We start from the raw sequence: 18,841 nt of genomic DNA on the forward strand, positions 1-18,841 counted from the left end.
GATGATAACGATGATAACGACAATATCGTATTGTTTGACTTTGTATCGTATTGAATCGCTTTGCAACGCAAATAATCCATTTTATCAATGCTAAGTGCTTGTGCATTGCATTTAGCAATTTTAAGAAGAAAAAAGAGAAAGATGGGTTTAATTACGTACTTAAAAAACCTGCACTATCCACACGTTTCACACAGATTACAATGTTTTGCTAAATAGTTACTGTATCGATTTTAAATCATTGAATCGTATCGCCATGAATGAACCGGCAATATCGTCCATGTATCGTACGTATCGTCAACCATGTATCGTGATGCGTATCATATCGATGTCACAATGTAGCGTTACATCCCTAATGATTACCTTATACAGTGTGGTCAAAGCCATATTGCAAAACAGGGAATAGACACAAAATAAACCAAAAAAAAGAGACTTTAGTTCAGCGCTACTCAACCTGCGGCCCGCGGGCCGCATGCGGCCCCAACGCAGCGTCTTGGCGGCCCCTCATGGGCAAACCAAAAAAGAAAAAGGACACGATACAAATATACATTTCCGTTCAAATATATGGGTAAAAAAAATCAAAAACAAACTAGGTATAATGCATTGTTTTCTATGCATTTCGTTTTTTTTGGGGGGTTTGACCCCCATTTTTTTTCGGCGCGACCAGGATAGGTGTCCCTTATTTCTATCTCTGGGAGTTGGCAACCCTAACCTTGCCATACCTTAGCTTTTGCTGAACTGATGCCACTGGACACACACACAAAATAAACAGCTACAGTGAAAAGAATATGATGTCAAAATGTACATTTTCTTATAACAATAACAATGTGTAGTGTGCGTTACAAAATCGAAAAATCCAAAATAGGACCGACATTTTTAGCTTGCGGCCCCTTGGACTTTTGGTATTTTGCTGAGTGGCGCTGAGCCATCTTAAGTTGAGTAGCCCTGCTTTAGTTTATAAAGAGCGGTGGGCACTTCCTAGGTACCTGAGCTCGCCGCATGGACGGATAGGGCTTGTTTGTTTATTTTTGGACCACGGTTCTTATGTGCCGTGATCTAAGGTTTGCCAATGGGAATTCCAATACAACAAATAACTTTGTGACCTAGGGGGTAGTGGGAGAGACGTCAGGTTCTTCGGTACTCTATTACATTGGTTCTCAAACTGGGGTCCGGGGACCCCCAGGGGTCCCTGAGGGAGTTCCAGGGGGTCCCCAGCTAAATGATGGATAGTTAGGAACCAAATGGACCTTTATGGGTCTGTAACTCTGAGAGTGCAAAAATGGAACCAAATGGACCCTTATGGGTCTGTAACTCTGAGAGTGTACAAATGGAACCAAATGGACCCTAACGGGTCCATTTGGTTCCATTTGTACACTCTCAGAGTTACATTAACATTGATTTTACAACTGAAATTGGGGTCCCAGAGATAGAAATGCCATTAAATGGGGGTCCGTAGCACTAATGCATGTCAAACTGGGTCCTGGTCCTTGAAATTAAAATGGTTGAGAATCACTGCTAGAGCCGTAAACAATCTTCTCTTATGGGGGTCCCTGGCATATCTTTTCAAGGTACAAACGGAACCAAATGGACCCTAACGGGTCCATTTGGTTCCATTTGTACACTCTCAGAGTTACATTAACATTGATTTTACAACTTAAAGTCGGGTCCCAGAGACAAAAATGCCATTAAATGGGGGTCCGTGGCCTAAAATGTGTCAATTTGGGGGTCCTTGACATGAAAACGTTTGAGAACCAGTGCTCTATTAGCTCATGATGATCAACCGATCACAGAAGACACTGTGTGTTGTGAAGTCTGTATGTACTGACCTGAGTGCGGTTACATCTGTAAAGTCTGCTAAACAGAGGAATCCTTGTTGTGCGTCATTATTATCCACACCTCTGCCCCCCAACAGCACCACAATATGTTAGAAAAACAGAAGCGAAAGAAACCCTTGCTTCTTGATTAATGGTTCTAAAACATCGGTTTCGATATATTTTTTCCGGTTAGCTGCCCAGCCCAAGTGTGCGTGTGTGTGTGTGCGTGTGTGTGTGTGTGTGTGTGTGTGTGTGTGTGTGTGTGTGTGTGTGTGTGTGTGTGTGTGTGTGTGTGTGTGTGTGTGTGTGTGTGTGTGTGTGCGCGTGCGCGTGCGCGTGCGCGTGTGTGTGTGTGTGTGTTAGTACTAGTCCTCGGTGTCGTCTCGTCCACAGGGGAACACAGTGATCTCCTTAACGAGGCGTTCTGCTATTGGACGACTGCTGGCGATGATCAGCCTGCGTGACATCAGATCAAAAGGCCCTCCTGACAACAACACATATAGGAGAAAACGGGTATTACAATAATATAAATAAACTCCTACAGACACAGTTAGTTACGTTGTGATGATATATATATATTTTTTAAGCAAACATTTGCGACTCAAATCTTTGCTTTTGGGGGGTTCTACACATGTCTAAATCCTTTTTTTGAAAGAGAAAACTTGCTATATGTTGCAATAATATCAGTGGTTCTCAAACTTTTTCCATGTCAAGGACCCCGAAAATTATATTTATTTGGCCGTGGACCGCCATCTCAAAATATGTTGTTCCAGGCACCCCCGCAGAAGCACAGATTTGAGTTACAAAGGTTCACTTTGAAATAAAAATAAAAATATATATATATATATATATTCACACTTAATGTTCAAGATTGTTCAAGCTCATAACGCGGCATGAGCTTGTAGATCTGCTATTTTTGAATAGCCAAAGAAATCAAAAAAATTACAGAGATGCGTTTTCGTTCCGGGTTAAAATAGCGCCCCCCCCCCCCCCCCCCCCCCCGGTGATTGATTGATTGATTGAATATATAAAGTCCTGGGGACTTGTTTCCATTGTGGTCCTACAGTATGTGTTCAATTCATCAAGGTGACTGACTGACTGACCTGAGATGTCCATGATGACGCCCCCCGCCTCGGTGAGGATGGCCGCCCCTCCCGCCATGTCCCAGCAGTGGATGCCCATGTGGTAGTAGGCGTCGGCCGCGCCGCACGCCACCAGACACATGTTGACCGCCGCACTGCCCGGAGAGCGGATCCTACACACACACACACACACGCACACGCACACGCACACGCACACGCACACGCACACGCACACACGCACACACACACGCACACGCACACACAGAGAGATATAAAAGACCTTATAGCTGAGGAGGACTCCACCTCAATCAGTGGTGTAAAGCGTTGGTTCTCAAAGTGGGGTCCGGGGACCTTGAGGGAGTTCCAGGGGGTCCCCAGCTAAATGATATAGTTAGGAACCAAATTGACCCTTATGGGCCTGTAACTCTGAGAGTGTACAAATGGAACCAAATGGACCCTAACGGGTCCATTTGGTTCCATTTGGTTCCATTTGTACATTTGTACACATTTGTACACTCTCAGAGTTAAATTAACATTGATTTTACAATATAAATTGGGGTCCCAGAGATATAAATGCCATTAAATGGGGGTCTGTGGCCTATAATGCATGTCAAACTGAGGGTCCTTGAAATTAAGATGATCGAAAATCACTTCTAAAACCGTAAAAAATCTTCTCTTATGGGGGTCCTTGGCATATCTTTTCAAATGGGGGGTCCGCGGGCTAATAAGTGTCAATTTGGGGGTCCTTGACATAAAAAGGTTTGAGAACCACTGGTGTAAAGTAACTAAGTACATTTACTCAAGTACTGTACTTAACTCACTTGGTGCCATTGACGTGTTTTTTTTTCGCAATGGCACAACGTGCCAATGACGTGTTTGATGTGTTTTTGAAAAAAACGTCCAGAACCCAAGATAACGTGATCTGAAGATTTACTGCTCCATCCCCTTCTTTGGTTAACTTGACAATGCTGTATCTCGGCTCCTGTGTACCATTTTTTCTACTATGTATTTTTGGCCCAGACATGCTATTTTCAAAGGTGGAATAAAGGGAACGGGAGACTCGCAATGACATTATTTCTTTGTGGAAGCTCAGTGAAACCCTCTGTGATTAGCAACCATCAGGGGATCGATCATACTGGAGATAAATATTATGTGACTACTTGAAAAGGTAAGAATAAATCGAAAAATCTCTGGCACTGGGCAAACACAGGCAGAAATAAGTCTGGCACTGAATGAGTTAAGCACAATTTAAAGGTTTTTTTTTTTACTTTACTGAAGTATTTCCTATTTTCAATACTTTTACTTCTACTCCACTACATCTCGGGGGCAAAAATTGTACTTTTACGCCACTACACTTATTTGAAAACTTTAGTTAATAGTTACTTTTCAGATATAAATTATGATATTATAAAACATACATTACATACATTAACCACTTTAGCCCTGTTTTATACCTAAGCTATTTGAAAATAGCAGATCTACAAGCTCACAGCGCGTCACATCGCGATGAGTTGTGAGCTTGTAGATCTGCTATTTTATTTTTTCCATCATGAAAAAAAATTCAAATATTTGAGAACATGTAGTTTTGAAACATTTTTAACTCAAATCTTTGCTTCTGGGGGTCCCTGGAACAAAAAGTTTTCATGTCAAAATGACATGTATTTGCCCCCCTCACAAAGTTCAAGCCCCCACATCCTCAAAGCTCCACGAACAAAATAAATAATAATGTCACCCGCTTTTTCACACCTGTGTAAACCTGTGATTCTTAACCTGTTAACAAGCCTGTCAAAGAAAACCTAGCGGGTTCCCACTTCAGGGTGTGACACTGTGACACTGTGACACACGTACACAAGTTCCTAAATTATAAATCAGACTTCACACACCACGTAGTCGTGGTACAAAGTATGCACAGTATGTCTCGGAACTGGGTCTTTTTCCTTCTGCTGCTCTGTGTTATCAAAAGTATTAATTTACATACTGGGCATAAAAGAGGGACATTTCTCCTCCTTCCTATGAAACCAATGGGGCTGGTGCTCAGGCAATGGTTGGCTTTCTACTGTAATTATTAATGTATGCTAGAGTTCTCAAATTCTGCCCGAACCCAACCCTTTACTGACCGGGCCCACAATCTATTCTAATTGGCCGGGGCCGGGCCAAGCCTCGAGTTGCGTGGAGAAAAACAAGAAAAGAAAAGAAAAGAAAAAAAAGATCTTTTACCCTCAAAAAGACATTTCAACCGCCGCTAACGGCCTAACGGTAAGGCAGACAGAAATGTCAGTGGATGTGTTGGATAAAGTGAACTTTACTCAGGTATCTAGTTTGTCGCCGTCGGACCTTCCTAGTCCGTGTTATTAAAGAAAAACGGGCGACAATGGCCAAAACTCGATCGAAAACGGAAGGTCCAATCTGCTCAGTTCAAAGCTTGTTGGATGCGTGACTTTGAGGCATAAAATGATGGTAATTGACACTTACAGGACTGTAACTCTGAGAGCGTACAAATGGAACCAAATGGACCCGTACACTCTTAAAGAGTTATGCCTGGCTCCACGACCTGATGGACAAACACTGCATGATGCTACACGGACAGTCAGAGACGAGCAGTGAACTGTCACATGTTATGGACTTTACATGTCATGAAAGATGTCAATTTTAGTCGAGAAGAAGTTTGCTTTGCAAAGTAAACCCGTCTCTTCTCTCCTTCTCTGAGCTGCTGTGAGAGAAGAGAGAACAGAGCTCTACCTCTCCATTCTGAGGTGTGATGGCTTCCACACGGAACTATGTTGTTGGAGTTTTGCATTGGTGTAAAGTAACTAAGTACATTTACTCAAGTGCTGTACTTAAGTAACATTTTGAGGTGCTTTTACTTTACTGGGGGTATTTCCAATTTTGAGTACTTATACTTCTACTCCACTACATCTCAGAGGCAAATATTGTACTTTTACTCCACTACAATTATTTGACAGCTTTAGTTATTAGTTACTTTGTAGATGTTGATTATTATTACAAAACATACATTAACCACTTCAGCCCTATACACATTTTGGCCAATTTTGTTGAATTTTGCCATTTGAAAACATTTTGGCCATTTGAAAACAGCAGATCTACAAGATCACAATGCGTCGCGATGCGACGCATTGTGATCGTGTAGATCGGCTATTTTCAAGTGATTTCTGGATATTTTATACACCAGCACATTTGTGAATCGAGACATTCTGCATAATGAGTACTTTTACTTTAGTACTTTAAATATATTGCAGTATTGTTACTTTTACTCAAGTCAAACTTTTACTTTAACTTTTTTCACTACTGGAAGACAATACAGTGCTTTACTTCAACGTTCTGAGGTGTGATGACTTCCACACGGAACTATGTTGTTGGAGTTTTTGCACATCATCCATTCTGGAAGTTTTTTACTTCTCCAAAATATGCGCAGAGTCATGGCTTCAGATTTCAGTGAGGATCACTTCTGATTCTGACCTGAACAGACTTAACCGTTTTATCATTATGCAAGGCCACAATACGCATGGACAGATCCGTCTTGATCACATGACTATGGAGATCATTTGGGGTCGGCACGTCTTCCTCGGCCAAGTGGGAATGTGCGTGCAGAGTTTTTCACGGCAATCGGACGCTGCGTTTATGATTTGAGGCATTTAGCCACTTCTAGATGCCAATCTTGGCCAATCAGGATGGAATATGAAAAATCGGACAGATCCGTGTTGATCACGTGACTATAGAGATAATGTGTACCGATTTGCGTGTGTGCATCGCAGTGACACAGCTCGACTACGCGCGCGTGTGCGTGCGTACGTGTGTGTGTGTGTGTGTATTACTATACTTGCGAGGACCAAGTATAGTACAATTTGAAGAAATATACATTGTGAGGACCGTTTTCCTGGTCCTCACACGACAAATGGTTGTTTTATAGTTAAAAAAAAATTTCTTAGAGATACACTAACAATTAGAAAAACATTCAGGTTAGGATTAGACATTTAGAGGTTAGGTTTAGGGATTGGAATTAGAGTTAAACATGATTTATACTTAGTTGAGCGTTAGTGTCATGCACCGAAATCCTGTGTGTGTGTGTGTGTGTGTGTGTGTGTGTGTGTGTGTGTGTGTGTGTGTGCGTGTGTGTCTGACCCATGCACAGGGATGGTGAGAATGGCCTTCATGTTGTCCATCATTATTTTGAAGTTCTCCGGATCCTTCTTGAAGCCCATTTCAGTCAGAACCAGAGACTGACAGATGTCTGTGTGAGAGGAGAGGAGAGGGAGAGGAGAGGAGAGGAGAGGAGAGGAGAGGAGAGGAGAGGGAGAGGGAGATAAACAAAAGACAAAGAAGAAAGAGAGAGAGGATTATCATTTCACAGTGTGTGTGTGTGTGTGTGTGTGTGTGTGTGTGTGTGTGTGTGTGTGTGTGTGTGTGTGTGTGTGTGTGTGTGTGTGTGTGTGTGTGTGTGTGTGTGTGTGAGAGAGAGACACTATTATCATTTAACAGTGACAGCCTGATGGAGCGCCTACACTGAACGCTCCAGATCTCAGCGCTGTAGGAGACGCAGTCACTTCATCTAAACCCTTTTGAAGGCGTGATGACACACACACACACACACACACACACACACACACACACACACACACACACACACACACACACACACACACACACACACACACACACACACACACACACACACACACACACACACACACACACACACACCTCTACAAGCTGCTGGCAGAGACAGCTCTGTGTAATCTGTGTGTGGTTATTGTGCTCCCCCTTGTGGGGCTTTAGTGAAACTGCAATATGACATGACAAAGTTCTCAAGTCGCCCACGACTGATTCCAGTTACTTGGGATTCCTTTGAAGCCAGCCATGTCTTCTATGGCGTTGGTTCTCAAAGTGGGGGGGCTCATAGCGCGGCACCGAGTGCCGCGCTATGAGCTTGTAGATCTGCTATTTTTTTTTAAATCGTGAAAATGTGTGCAAATCTTTGGATATATATTTTTTTGAAAGTGAACATTTGTAACTCAAATCTTTGCTTCTGGGGGGTCCCTGGAACAAAATATGTTGAGATGGGGATAATCAGACGAACCCATTGTAACTTCAAACTCTGTTTTAACCACGTTAGATTCATTGAAAACACCCGTCTTTAGTTCTGGTGACTGATATTGGCCTTCTAATGCGCAAGGAGACTGTGTTTTTTCAATTCCTTTTTTCATTTATTTTATTAATTTATTTTCATTATTACTATTTAAAAAAAAATCCCCCAAAATTATAAAGAACAGGAGAACTGTTGCGCCTTTCTTTGTCCTTTTGGTGAGGATTAACTGCAGGTGCGGTGGTCTCGAAAAACATAAAGGTAAACTGACAAAAGGAGACTCGCTCACTGCATGGAGGTATAGGAAAAACTCCTTAGACGAGACTTACAGAAAAACATTTTTCTTTATTTTGTAATGCCCATAATGTGCTCGGTGCTCAGTGGATTAAAAAGCAAAACGTTTCACACGGTTTCACATTAGGACTTGGCCATACATACAACATGTTTCAGTCGTGAGATGATTTTATTTTTGTCTTAATCCATGAATGAATCAGTGTGCATATAAAAGGTACTGTGTATACCTTGTTGTCCAGACACCTTGATAGGAGCTCCATTACAAAACGCTCCCTTCCCTTTCCTGGCCGTGTAGAGCTTGTCCTCAATGCAGCTGTAGACGATCCCAAACTCTACCTGAGGACAACACCACAACATGAGAGACACATGACATCCAATCCATCCATCCATCCAGGGACGTGCACAGATAGACTCTAGGTGGTGCTAGAGCACCTGCCCTTTGCCCTCTTGACCAGAAGTGCCCTTTTGAAGTGTGCCCAGTTTACAGCAGGGGTCTTCGACAGAGGGTCCGGGACCCCTAGGGGGTCCTCAGAGTTACTACAGGGGGTCCGCCAAATCTTTATGTCATATGATTTTACTTTTTTACCATAACCACTCGAAACCTAGCATCCCTTTTCTGAGGAGAGCTTTAGCCAAAAATAGCAGATCTACAAGCCCACAACGCCTCGCGCTGCGAGGCGTTGTGGGCTTGTAGATCTGCTATTTTTGGCAAAGAGGTATAGGTGTAGAGGGAAAAAAGAGCAGACCAAGTAAACAAAAAAATATATAATTTACTTGAGCACCTGCCCCTCAAAATGTCTGTGCACACCACTGCATCCATCCAATGCAGTCTCACTCCCAGTCTCCCACCATGTCATATGTCATGGTCTACCACAGTGGTTCTCAAACCTTTTCATGTCAAGGACCCCCAAATTGACACGTATTAGCCCGCGGACCCCCATTTGAAAATATATGCCTCAGGGACCCCCATAAGAGAAGTTTTTTTTTTTACGGCTCTAGCAGTGAATTCTCAACCATTTTAATTTCAAGGACCCCCAGTTTGACATGCATTAGGGCTACGGACCCCCATTTAAAGGCATTTCTATCTCTTGGACCCCAATTCATATTGTAAAATCAATGTTAATTTAACTCTGAGAGTGTACAAATGGAACCAAATGGACCCGGCAGGGTTTGTGAGATTGTGGATCTACTATTTTCAAACATTTTAGTACTTTTACTTTTGGTACTTTAAGTACATTTTGATGCAAATACTTCTGTACTTTTACTCAAGTAAATTTTGAATTCTGGACTTTTACTTGTAACAGAGCATTGTTATATTGCAGAATTGGTACTTTTACTTAAGTAAAGAATTTGAGTACTTTTTCCACCACTGATTAACTAGTAGTGCTTCTTACATTCAAGACCAAACTTGACAGGTCCAATTACAAAAAAAATGAATGCTGAAAAAAACAACAAAACAGAAAAACTACCTCTTTCTTCACGGTGAAGCCGATTGATACAGACACGAAAGGGAACCTGGGGAAGGAGAGAAACGAAGAGAGAAAAAAAACACAAATGCTTGAGGCGGTAATTTGGCGTATTCCTTGAGGATCGAGAGCAGCAGAGGAATCAATTTCTATTATCGCCTCAGTTTCATCTTAGGTGAGCTAATTATCCCCGACAGCGAGGTCGCGCCCGGAGAGAAGCTCGTTAAGGATTAAAAACTATTAACCCTTTAAGACCGGGAATGCATCTGTGTGTCGGTTTTAGATTTCTTTGGGCTATTCAAAAATAGCAGATATACAAGCTCATAGCGTGGCACCGAGTGCCGCGCTATGAGCTTGTAGATCTGCTATTTTTTTGGGGGGGGAAATCATGAACATTTGTGCAAATCTTTGAATATGTATTTTTCAAAGCGAACATTTGTAACTCAAATATCAATATATAACTGTTTTATGTTTTTTTTTTAAACGTACGTTGCTATAATCAGTGGTTCTCAAACTTCTTTCATATCAAGGACCCCTAACATGATATGTATTTGGCAATGGACCCCCATCTCAAAATATTTTGTTCCAGGGACCCCCCAGAAGCACAGATTTGAGTTAAAAAATGTTCGCTTTAAAAAAATATGTATATATTCAAAGATTTTTACGATTTTTCACGATTTTTCAAAAATAGCAGATCTACAAGCTCACAGCGCGGCACTCGGTGACACACATATGCGTTCCCGGTCTTAATGGGTTAAGCTAAAAGGAGGTTCGAGATCCAAAACAAATGGATGCAGGGTAAACGTCATGGAGTTTAGAGACAGGAGTGACAGTAGATTATGTTCTAAAATGTCAACGCTAGTTTGCAGTAAACTAATATTTCAGCGGATGGTTCATAACAGTAATTACTGTACAAGTATTTGTTCTGAAAATGGAGGCTAAACTCACTTCAGAGGGAATCAATTTCATATTTGCCTGATGAAGACATAGAAGGTCGAAACGTTGTATAAATAAAAAGTTAGTTTTTTTTGGAGCTTGAGGACAGGGCGCGGATGTTCTTCTTCTTATCCTAAACTCTAACACTAAAGTATTTAGACGCTTCACAGAGCAGCTACTGTAATAGCCTTCTTTAAAAGGCCAAGCTAGTATGTCATCCTTTTTTTTAAATTGCCCAATGTACAAGACAAGACCGGGAACAATAACAATACAGCAAAACATTTAAACAATAGATTAAAACAATTACAACACACACAAAAGAACAGAAACACTCTAGAGTTCATAAATAATCAGCAAGGTTTTACAGCAGCAGGGGGCAGCAGTGGCTCAGGGGTAGAGTGGCCGGTAGAGCAGGCCGGATGGATGGGAACCGTGAGGTTCCCAGATCGATTCCCGGGCCCCCCCCCCCCCCGCCCCCCCAGAGTTAGTGCCGAAGTGTCCTTGAGCAAGACGCTGAACCCCTAATTGCTCCCGATGAGCAGGTTGGTGCCTTGCATGGTTTCCTCCGCCATGAATATGTGTGTGTGTGTGTGTGTGTGTGTGTGTGTGTGTGTGTGTGTGTGTGTGTGTGTGTGTGTGTGTGTGTGTGTGTGTGTGTGTGTGTGTGTGTGTGTGTGTGTGTGTGTGTGTGTGTGTGTGTGTGTGTGTACAATCTATGTAAACTAAAGCGCTTTGGATAAAAAGCGCTATATAAAGGCACCATTTACAGTTTTTTTTTTACCATCATTAGTCTAAACCACCTCTTCAACGTTTTCAGGCCAAGGACCCCCTAGCTGAGAAAGAGATGAAGCAGGGACCCCCCTACTCTATATTGTATAACATTGTGTTTCAGATTACAGATTTTACTCTTTTTTTCCCCTCTACACCTATGGCCTCTTTGCCAAAAAATAGCCGATCTACAAGAGGCGTTGAGAGCTTGTAGATTGACTATTTTCGGCTAAGGTTCCCCTCAGAAAAGGAATTCTAGGGTTCAAGTAATTAATGTAAAAAAAAAAAAACTAAATCCTATCACACCAAGATTTGGCGGACCCCCTATAGTAGCTCTGAGGACCCCCCTAGGGGTCCCGGACCCTCTGTTGAAGACCCCTGGTCTAAACAGTATGATATCAAATCATAAACAGTCTGTGCATTGAACATGAAACCCACCTGTGGACAAAGTTGGTGGTCCCATCAATAGGGTCTATGATCCAGGTAGGGTTGTCTGTGAGGAGGCTGGTGGAGCCCGCTGCTACTGACTCCTCTCCTATGAAGCTGCAAAGAGCCGTGTGCACATGGATTAACTAGGGGTGTCAGAAAACCCCCTAGAATCGCGATTCTACTGTTGGACGATTCAGAATCGATTCTCATTAAAAAATAAAAAATAAAGTTTTTAATTTTTTTTTCACATTTTTTTTTGGGGGTGATCTTGGATTTATCTTTGTGTGTTTACATTATTATCAGTTGATAAAACCTTTACAATTATAAAGGATACATAAATGTACTCTGCTCTCATGCCAGCAGACTGGAGTAGATCCTGAAATCCTATGTTTTGAATCAAGAATCGTTTTGAATGGAGAATCGTTTTGAATCGGAACAAAAACTTTTTTGAATGGAGAATCGTTTGTTTTGAGAAAAAAACCTGACCCCAAGAATCGAAATGTTAGATAGCAGAAGATTCACAGCCCTAGGATGAACACAAAATAAAATGTCACTACTGAAAAGATTTGTCTAATCTGTGAAACAATATCTCTCTCTCACACACACACACACACACACACACACACACACACACACACACACACACACACACACACACACACACACACACACACACAGTGTAGTGAAAATAGCTGATCTACAAGCGCACAGCAGATCGGCTATTTTCATAATTTGTATTATTTTATTTCTAAATTATTATAATTTCTACCACCTTTCTTTTTCTCCCCAATTGTATTTGTTATGCCAATTCATTCCTCCCCACACACATGTATGTGTTGTCACTACTATCGTATCCTACTGACTCACCTCCCAGTGAGGAGCCTTTTAGGACTCTGCTTTAAATAGGAGAGTAGACCATACCCATCACTCAGTGATTTACCCACCAGTAAGACTCCCTAATCGGGAGATAAGCGACCGTAGGTCACATGTATTTTATGTGAGCTGCAGTGGCAGGGGGTCCTCCACTGGGGGCGCCACCACTTTTGCATCCGTTCTGGAGCACCAGGAGTGGGTGGTCCCCGGGAATGCCCCGTGAGCAGCCCCGTTGGGGTGGTCATTTGGTAATTTGTCCACATGTGCTCATTTTTTACACTTGGGGGTCCCCGAGGCAGCTGGGAGGGTCCTTGGAGGGTGTAGTTTGGCAGGTAAGGAGTGTGTGTGCAAAATGTGGCATGGATCGGGGCAATGGGCGCGGAGATATGAGCAGGGCAAAAGTGTGACGTGTGTGACGGAGTGACGGAGTGACGGACGGACACCTGGAGCAGCTTTCTGTAGTAAGTGCGACCTATGGTCGCAATTAAGGGTTCCGATTCTACAAAATGTCTTCTAAATCCTCACAAACCTATGTTTCTATACCAGTGGTGCTCAAACTTTTTCATGTCAAGGACCCCCAATATTATATGTATTTGGCCGCTGACCCCCAGCTCAAAATGCCCCAGAAGCAAAGATTTGAGTTACAAATGTTCGCTTTAAAACATATATATATATTCAAAGATTTGCACACATTTTCAAGATTTTTCAAAAATAGCAGATCTACAAGCTCATAGCGGGAGCTTGTAGATCTGCTATTTCTTGAATAGGCAAAGCGGAAAATAATGCTTTTTAGCTCAAATAAAAAAAAATACACAGATACGTTCCAGGCCTCGGGTTAAATAGGATAGTAGACCATACCCATCAGTCAGTGATTAAAGGTACAGAATGCCAAACCAAAATGTTCACCTAATACAGTGACAACTAAGTGCGTTTCCTCCTGACTTTTTTCTATTTTTCCGTCATAATTGATCAAATCAATATCAACGAATTTCTCATCAAGCGATGTTCAGAAAGGGATCTTTTGCTATCAAATATCAAAGACAAAGGTCCCGCACACTGTCTGGAACTTGATCATTCATTGATTCATCGGACAATCGGATATCTTTCCTGATGGAGGTCTAACGACCGAAACATCGACTTAATAAAGAGTTTTTTTCTTCTTTGCAAGTTCCAGGCAGTGAGCAGGACCGCTTTCTGAACATTTTGTCCTTAATACTCACCTGTCACGAACGTTTGAGGTGTGTGCATTGGCCTTTTTTTAACCCGTGAACGCATCTACAGATATCTTCTAAATCCTATCATATCCTGAAACAAAACCTATGTTGCTATACAGTATCAGTGGCGCTCACACTTTTTCATGTCAAAGACCCCCCATCTAAAAATATTTTGTTCCAGGGACCCCGAAGCAAAGATTTCAGCAAAACAAATCCCTTTAAAAAAATATATATATATATATATATATATATATATATATATATATATATATATATATATTCACAAATTTGCACAAATTTTCAAGATTTTTCAAAAACAGCAGATCTACAAGCTCATAGCCAAATACATCTTAAAATGACAGAGATGCGTTCCCGGATTCAATGGTTTAGACCAGGGGTCTTCAACAGGGGGTCCTCAGAGCTACTATAGGGGGTCCGCCAAATCTTTGTGTGATAGGATTTTGTTTTTTTTACATTAACCACTTGAACCCTAAAATTCCTTTCCTGAGGGGAACATTAGCCGAAAATAGCAGATCTACAAGCTTGTAGATCTGCTATTTTTGGCAAAGAGGCTATAGGTGTAGAGGGGGGAAAAAGCAGACTAAGTCAAATATGTAATCTGAAACACAATGTTATACAATTTAGAGTAGGGGGTCCCTGCTTCATCTCTTTCTCAGCTAGGGGGTCCCTGGCCTGAAAACGTTGAAGACCCCTGGGTTAGAAGAATAAACCCTCAAAAGGTAGCTCTTTGGGCCTATTTGTTGTGAGGGATTATACAGTATATTTGGGCTGTATTCGTACCTGTGTGTGGGGTACTTCTCCTTGATGGAGGAAATAATCAGCTGTTCCACCTTCTGGTCCGTCTCGGTCACCAGGTCCACAGGAGAGCTCTTCTGCATGATGGCAATGTCCTTCTGCAGGGCCTCACAGATCATCTGAGACACAGTACAACACAACAAACAAGGATGAGAGCACAAACCTGGCAACACAGTTACACAACAAGAGAGATGAGAGCACAGACCTGGCAACACAGTCACACAACAAACAGGGGGATGAGAGCACAAACCTGGCAACACAGTCACACACACCAACAAGGATGAGAGAGCACAAACCTGGAGGACTTCAATGCATGATTGGATGCATCTGCAATTTTAACTCATTTACGGCGGGAACCCCTATCTGTAACTATACCTTTTGGGGTTCTTCTTGCAGTACAGTAAATGTACAGTATGTAGCAACATAAATTAGTTGTAATTTTTTGAATAAATATTTGAAGTTTTTCAGAAAAGGTCAGGATTTAGAAGGTGTTTTTAGAATGGGCCTCAGGTCTTAAAGGGTTAATTATGCTAATGCATTGTGGTTGCACATACACACTGATAGGGGGCTGTGCTGTGCCAGTGAAGACAGACCATCGTTTTGGCATTTCTGCTCCATATCTAAAGTGGCGATCACACACTTTTCCTTACAAAGACAGATTGTCGATGTGCACATTTTCATGATTGTGTGTGTGTGTGTGTGTGTGTGTGTGTGTGTGTGTGTGTGTGTGTGTGTGTGTGTGTGTGTGTGTGTGTGTGTGTGTGTGTGTGTGTGTGTGTGTGTGTGTGTGTGTGTGTGTGTGCGTGCGTGTGTGCGTGCGTGCGTGCGTGCGTGTACTATATGTATGCATGGCACACATGACCTGCTCCCCAATGGTACTGTAATATAAAAATGTATACCACGCTAAAAATGGTTTAGTATGCAGATCCAAACATAGTCAAGTCAAGTCAAGTTTATTTACATAGCACATTTAAAAACAACAGCAGCTGACCCAAAGTGCTTTCCAAACAAAGAACAAATAGACCTTAGTCTATTTACAAAGCAGAGTAAAAGGCAAAATAAGACAAAGTGCAGTAGAAACATTAACAATAACAGAACAAAACATAACAAATAAAAACAAGGCAGGGACAAAGAAACAACAGACAATGACCTCAATCTATGTTAAAAGCAAAAAAGTGGGTCTTCAGTTCGGATTTAAAAATCTCAATGGTGGGATTTATCTTGATGTGAAAAGGGAGATTATTCCAGAGTGTAGGTGCGGTCACCTTTGGTAATGAGGCTTTTTGGGGGAACTGAAAGGAGGATGATCTAAGTCAGTGCTTCTCAAACTTTTTCATGCCAGGGACCCCCAAATTGATATATATTTGGCCGGGGACCCCCATCTGAAAATATGTTGTGCCAGGGACCCCCCAGAAGCAAAGATTTGTGTTAAAATGTTCGCTTTAAAATAAATATATTCAAAGATTTGCACAAATCTCCAAGGTTTTTCAAAAATAGCAGATCTACAAGCTCATAGCGCGGCACTCGGTGCCGCGCTATGAGCTTGTAGATCTGCTATTTTTGAATAGCCAAAGTATAAAGGGGTTAAAACTATTGTGATGCTATTTTCACACATTTTGCTGGGGACCCCCTGGAACCCCTTCAAGGACCCCTGGGGGTCCCCGGACCCCACTTTGAGAACCAATGATCAAAGTAACCTAGTGGCAGGAGGTTTAAGCAGATCAGAAATGTATGGAGGGGCTAGGCCATTGAGAGCTTTAAAAACAAAGAGCAATGCTTTAAAATCAATTCTATATTTTACTGGTAACCAGTGCAGCTGAGCCAGCGCAGGGCTAATATGTTCCAGTGATGATGCAAATAGTAGCAATGCAAATAATCGATTGTATCAAAACTAAGTACTATTGTGTGTTGAATTTAGCAATCTTAACAAGAATAAAATGTGTGTAATAAGTGTGTATTGTTCATGTCAAGGTGTGGGTTTGTCCACATGTGTTCAAATACAATGTCCATACTGTATTTGCCAGAGAATCACTGTGATTACTTATTTATATCCATAATAATAAATGTTTCCCTTAAAAAAAACTGCTCTATCCACACGTTTCACACAGATAATATTTTGTAGCTAAATAGTTGCTGTATTGATTTTAAATCATTGTATCGTATCGCCACGAATGAATCAATATCGTCCATGTGTCGTCGATGATGCGTATTGCATCGCTGTTGTTGTTATTTTCAAAAGGCAGACAATTAATGTCAACAAGGTCCAATGACCTCGTTGACATTTGTGAAACCACACAGTGCAACCCTCGGTGATTAGCACCCATCAGGGGATCGATTATACTGGAGATAAATATTCTGTGACTACTTGAAAAAGGTATAAGAAAATGTAAAAATTGCTGGCACAGTTCGCAATTATTTTTTTTATTTCGTTAGCACTGAATGAGTTAAGATGCTCACCTTCCCAGCCTGTCTGGTCACTTCAACACAGTGGTCCATGCACTCCTGCCACGGGTCAATAGGGTCAGCCATCCTGACAGATAAACCTAGATGAAATGATCACAGTACAGATATTGTGTATGTCATAATGAGACACAGAGGTTTACACACACACATCTTAGGGACAACTTAACGTAACTAAATTGTATTTAAAGTAAAAGTATCAATACCGCAATGTAAGAAATAAAGTCCGGAATTCAAAATTTACTCGAGTAAAAGTACAAAAGCATTAGTGTCAAAATCTACAAAGTAACTAGTAACTAAAGTTTTCAAGTAATTGTAGTGGAATAAAAGTACAATATTTTCCTCTGAGATGTAGTGGAGTAGAACAAGTAAAAAGTACAGGAAAAATTGGAAATACCTCAAATTTGTACTTGAGTACAGTACTTGAGTAGATGTACTTAGTTACTTTACACCACTGCAACTTAAAGCATGTTAAACAGTGAATGAATGACAAGGACTCACAGAGCTATAGCCTTAGTGTGGCTAACAGAGCTAGCTACTGTAGCCCTTAGCCCAGACAGTCATGGCGCAAACTTGCTCCTGGTGTTGGCACTTGATCCATTTACAACCCGAACATCTACATAAACGTTCACATTGCAACTATAAAGTGCTTATCTCATGGCCACCAATGTTACAATTATGTACGGTACCTCAGAAGTGCCTGTATCCTCCACATTGTCCAATAAAAAGCATTTTAATCCAATCCGCAGCCATTTTCTCATAGAGTTATAATGTCTCAGCGTGCAATACACCTTTCAACCGATAGGGTCGCGTAGTTGACAGCATATGAAGGACATTTTGAGAAAATGGCCACCGATCAGATTAAAATGCTTTTTATTGAACAATACTGAAGATGCGGGTACTTAGACCCAGGCGTCTTAACTTGTTACATCCATGGCCGTGGGGTCAGCACTTTATATTTGAAATTTGAACGTTCATGTACATGTACGGGTTGTAAATGAAGACATTTGAAAAACCAGGAACAGGTAGCGCCATGACGCTTGTGACAGACGAGCGTCATGTTGTGTGTGAACCATGTCTTGACTTGATCCAAGGCTAATGAATGATAGCCAAAGGCTAGTAGTAGTAGTATCGAAAGGTAAATAAGGTTACATGTAGGTTTATTGACAACATAAACAAAGTACAATGGCAGCATATATGGCTCTATAGTCTTCACTTACTGTAGGACTGTTTCTCTGTTCTGATTCTGACAGCCTGACTGAGCGTTGTCACTTTCCTCTGGTAGCACTATCAAGCCCCCTGAACCGCAGTGGAACTGTGAAGCTGCCGTCGCCTGGTGGTCAACTCTGACATTGCAGGACTTCAGCATTAAAATTATACTGCGCGTGCGTCCGCCGTCCCAAAACAATAGTGCGCATGCTCTGTTTGCTCCAAATTGGAGCCAGTCCAGGAAGTAGAGAAACTTCCGGGTGCTTCATGCGCTTGTGAGCAATTGTCATTGAAATGAATAGGCGGGGACAGTGCAGTCCGCTCTCTAGATGTATTATAACTCTATGGGTACTTCACTATCACACACTGTTGCCAGATTCTG

The 18,841-nt window shown here is 41.7% G+C and overlaps 1 protein-coding gene across 1 annotated transcript; it reads right to left on the reverse strand.

Annotated features, from left to right (window-relative positions):
- Positions 1-1,482: 1,482 nt before the first annotated feature.
- On the reverse strand, positions 1,483-18,558 carry LOC311038489 (inositol monophosphatase 1-like). Its single transcript, XM_084048046.1, has 9 exons — positions 18,471-18,558; positions 17,248-17,333; positions 14,776-14,909; positions 11,897-12,001; positions 9,758-9,803; positions 8,516-8,624; positions 7,034-7,142; positions 2,915-3,066; positions 1,483-2,295 (listed from the first exon to the last, which is right to left on the reverse strand). Exons 2-9 carry the CDS (start codon positions 17,317-17,319, stop codon positions 2,177-2,179), a joined length of 846 nt encoding a protein of 281 aa, XP_083904172.1. The 5' UTR covers positions 17,320-17,333; positions 18,471-18,558; the 3' UTR covers positions 1,483-2,176.
- Positions 18,559-18,841: the final 283 nt, after the last annotated feature.

This window comes from Gymnoscopelus microlampas (genome assembly GCF_963454915.1).
Source record: "Gymnoscopelus microlampas genome assembly, chromosome: 22".
NCBI classification, from domain to species: Eukaryota; Metazoa; Chordata; class Actinopteri; order Myctophiformes; family Myctophidae; genus Gymnoscopelus; species Gymnoscopelus microlampas.

Coding starts and splice junctions, on each gene's coding strand:
- LOC311038489 (XM_084048046.1), bottom strand. CDS start 17,319: ATGGCTGACCCTATTGACCCGTGGCAGGAGTGCATGGACCACTGTGTT. Junction 12,002..14,775: donor GAGAAGTACCCCACACACAG/GTACGAATACAG, acceptor GGCTCTTTGCAG/CTTCATAGGAGAGGAGTCAG. Junction 8,625..9,757: donor GCTTCACCGTGAAGAAAGAG/GTAGTTTTTCTG, acceptor TGTTGTCCTCAG/GTAGAGTTTGGGATCGTCTA.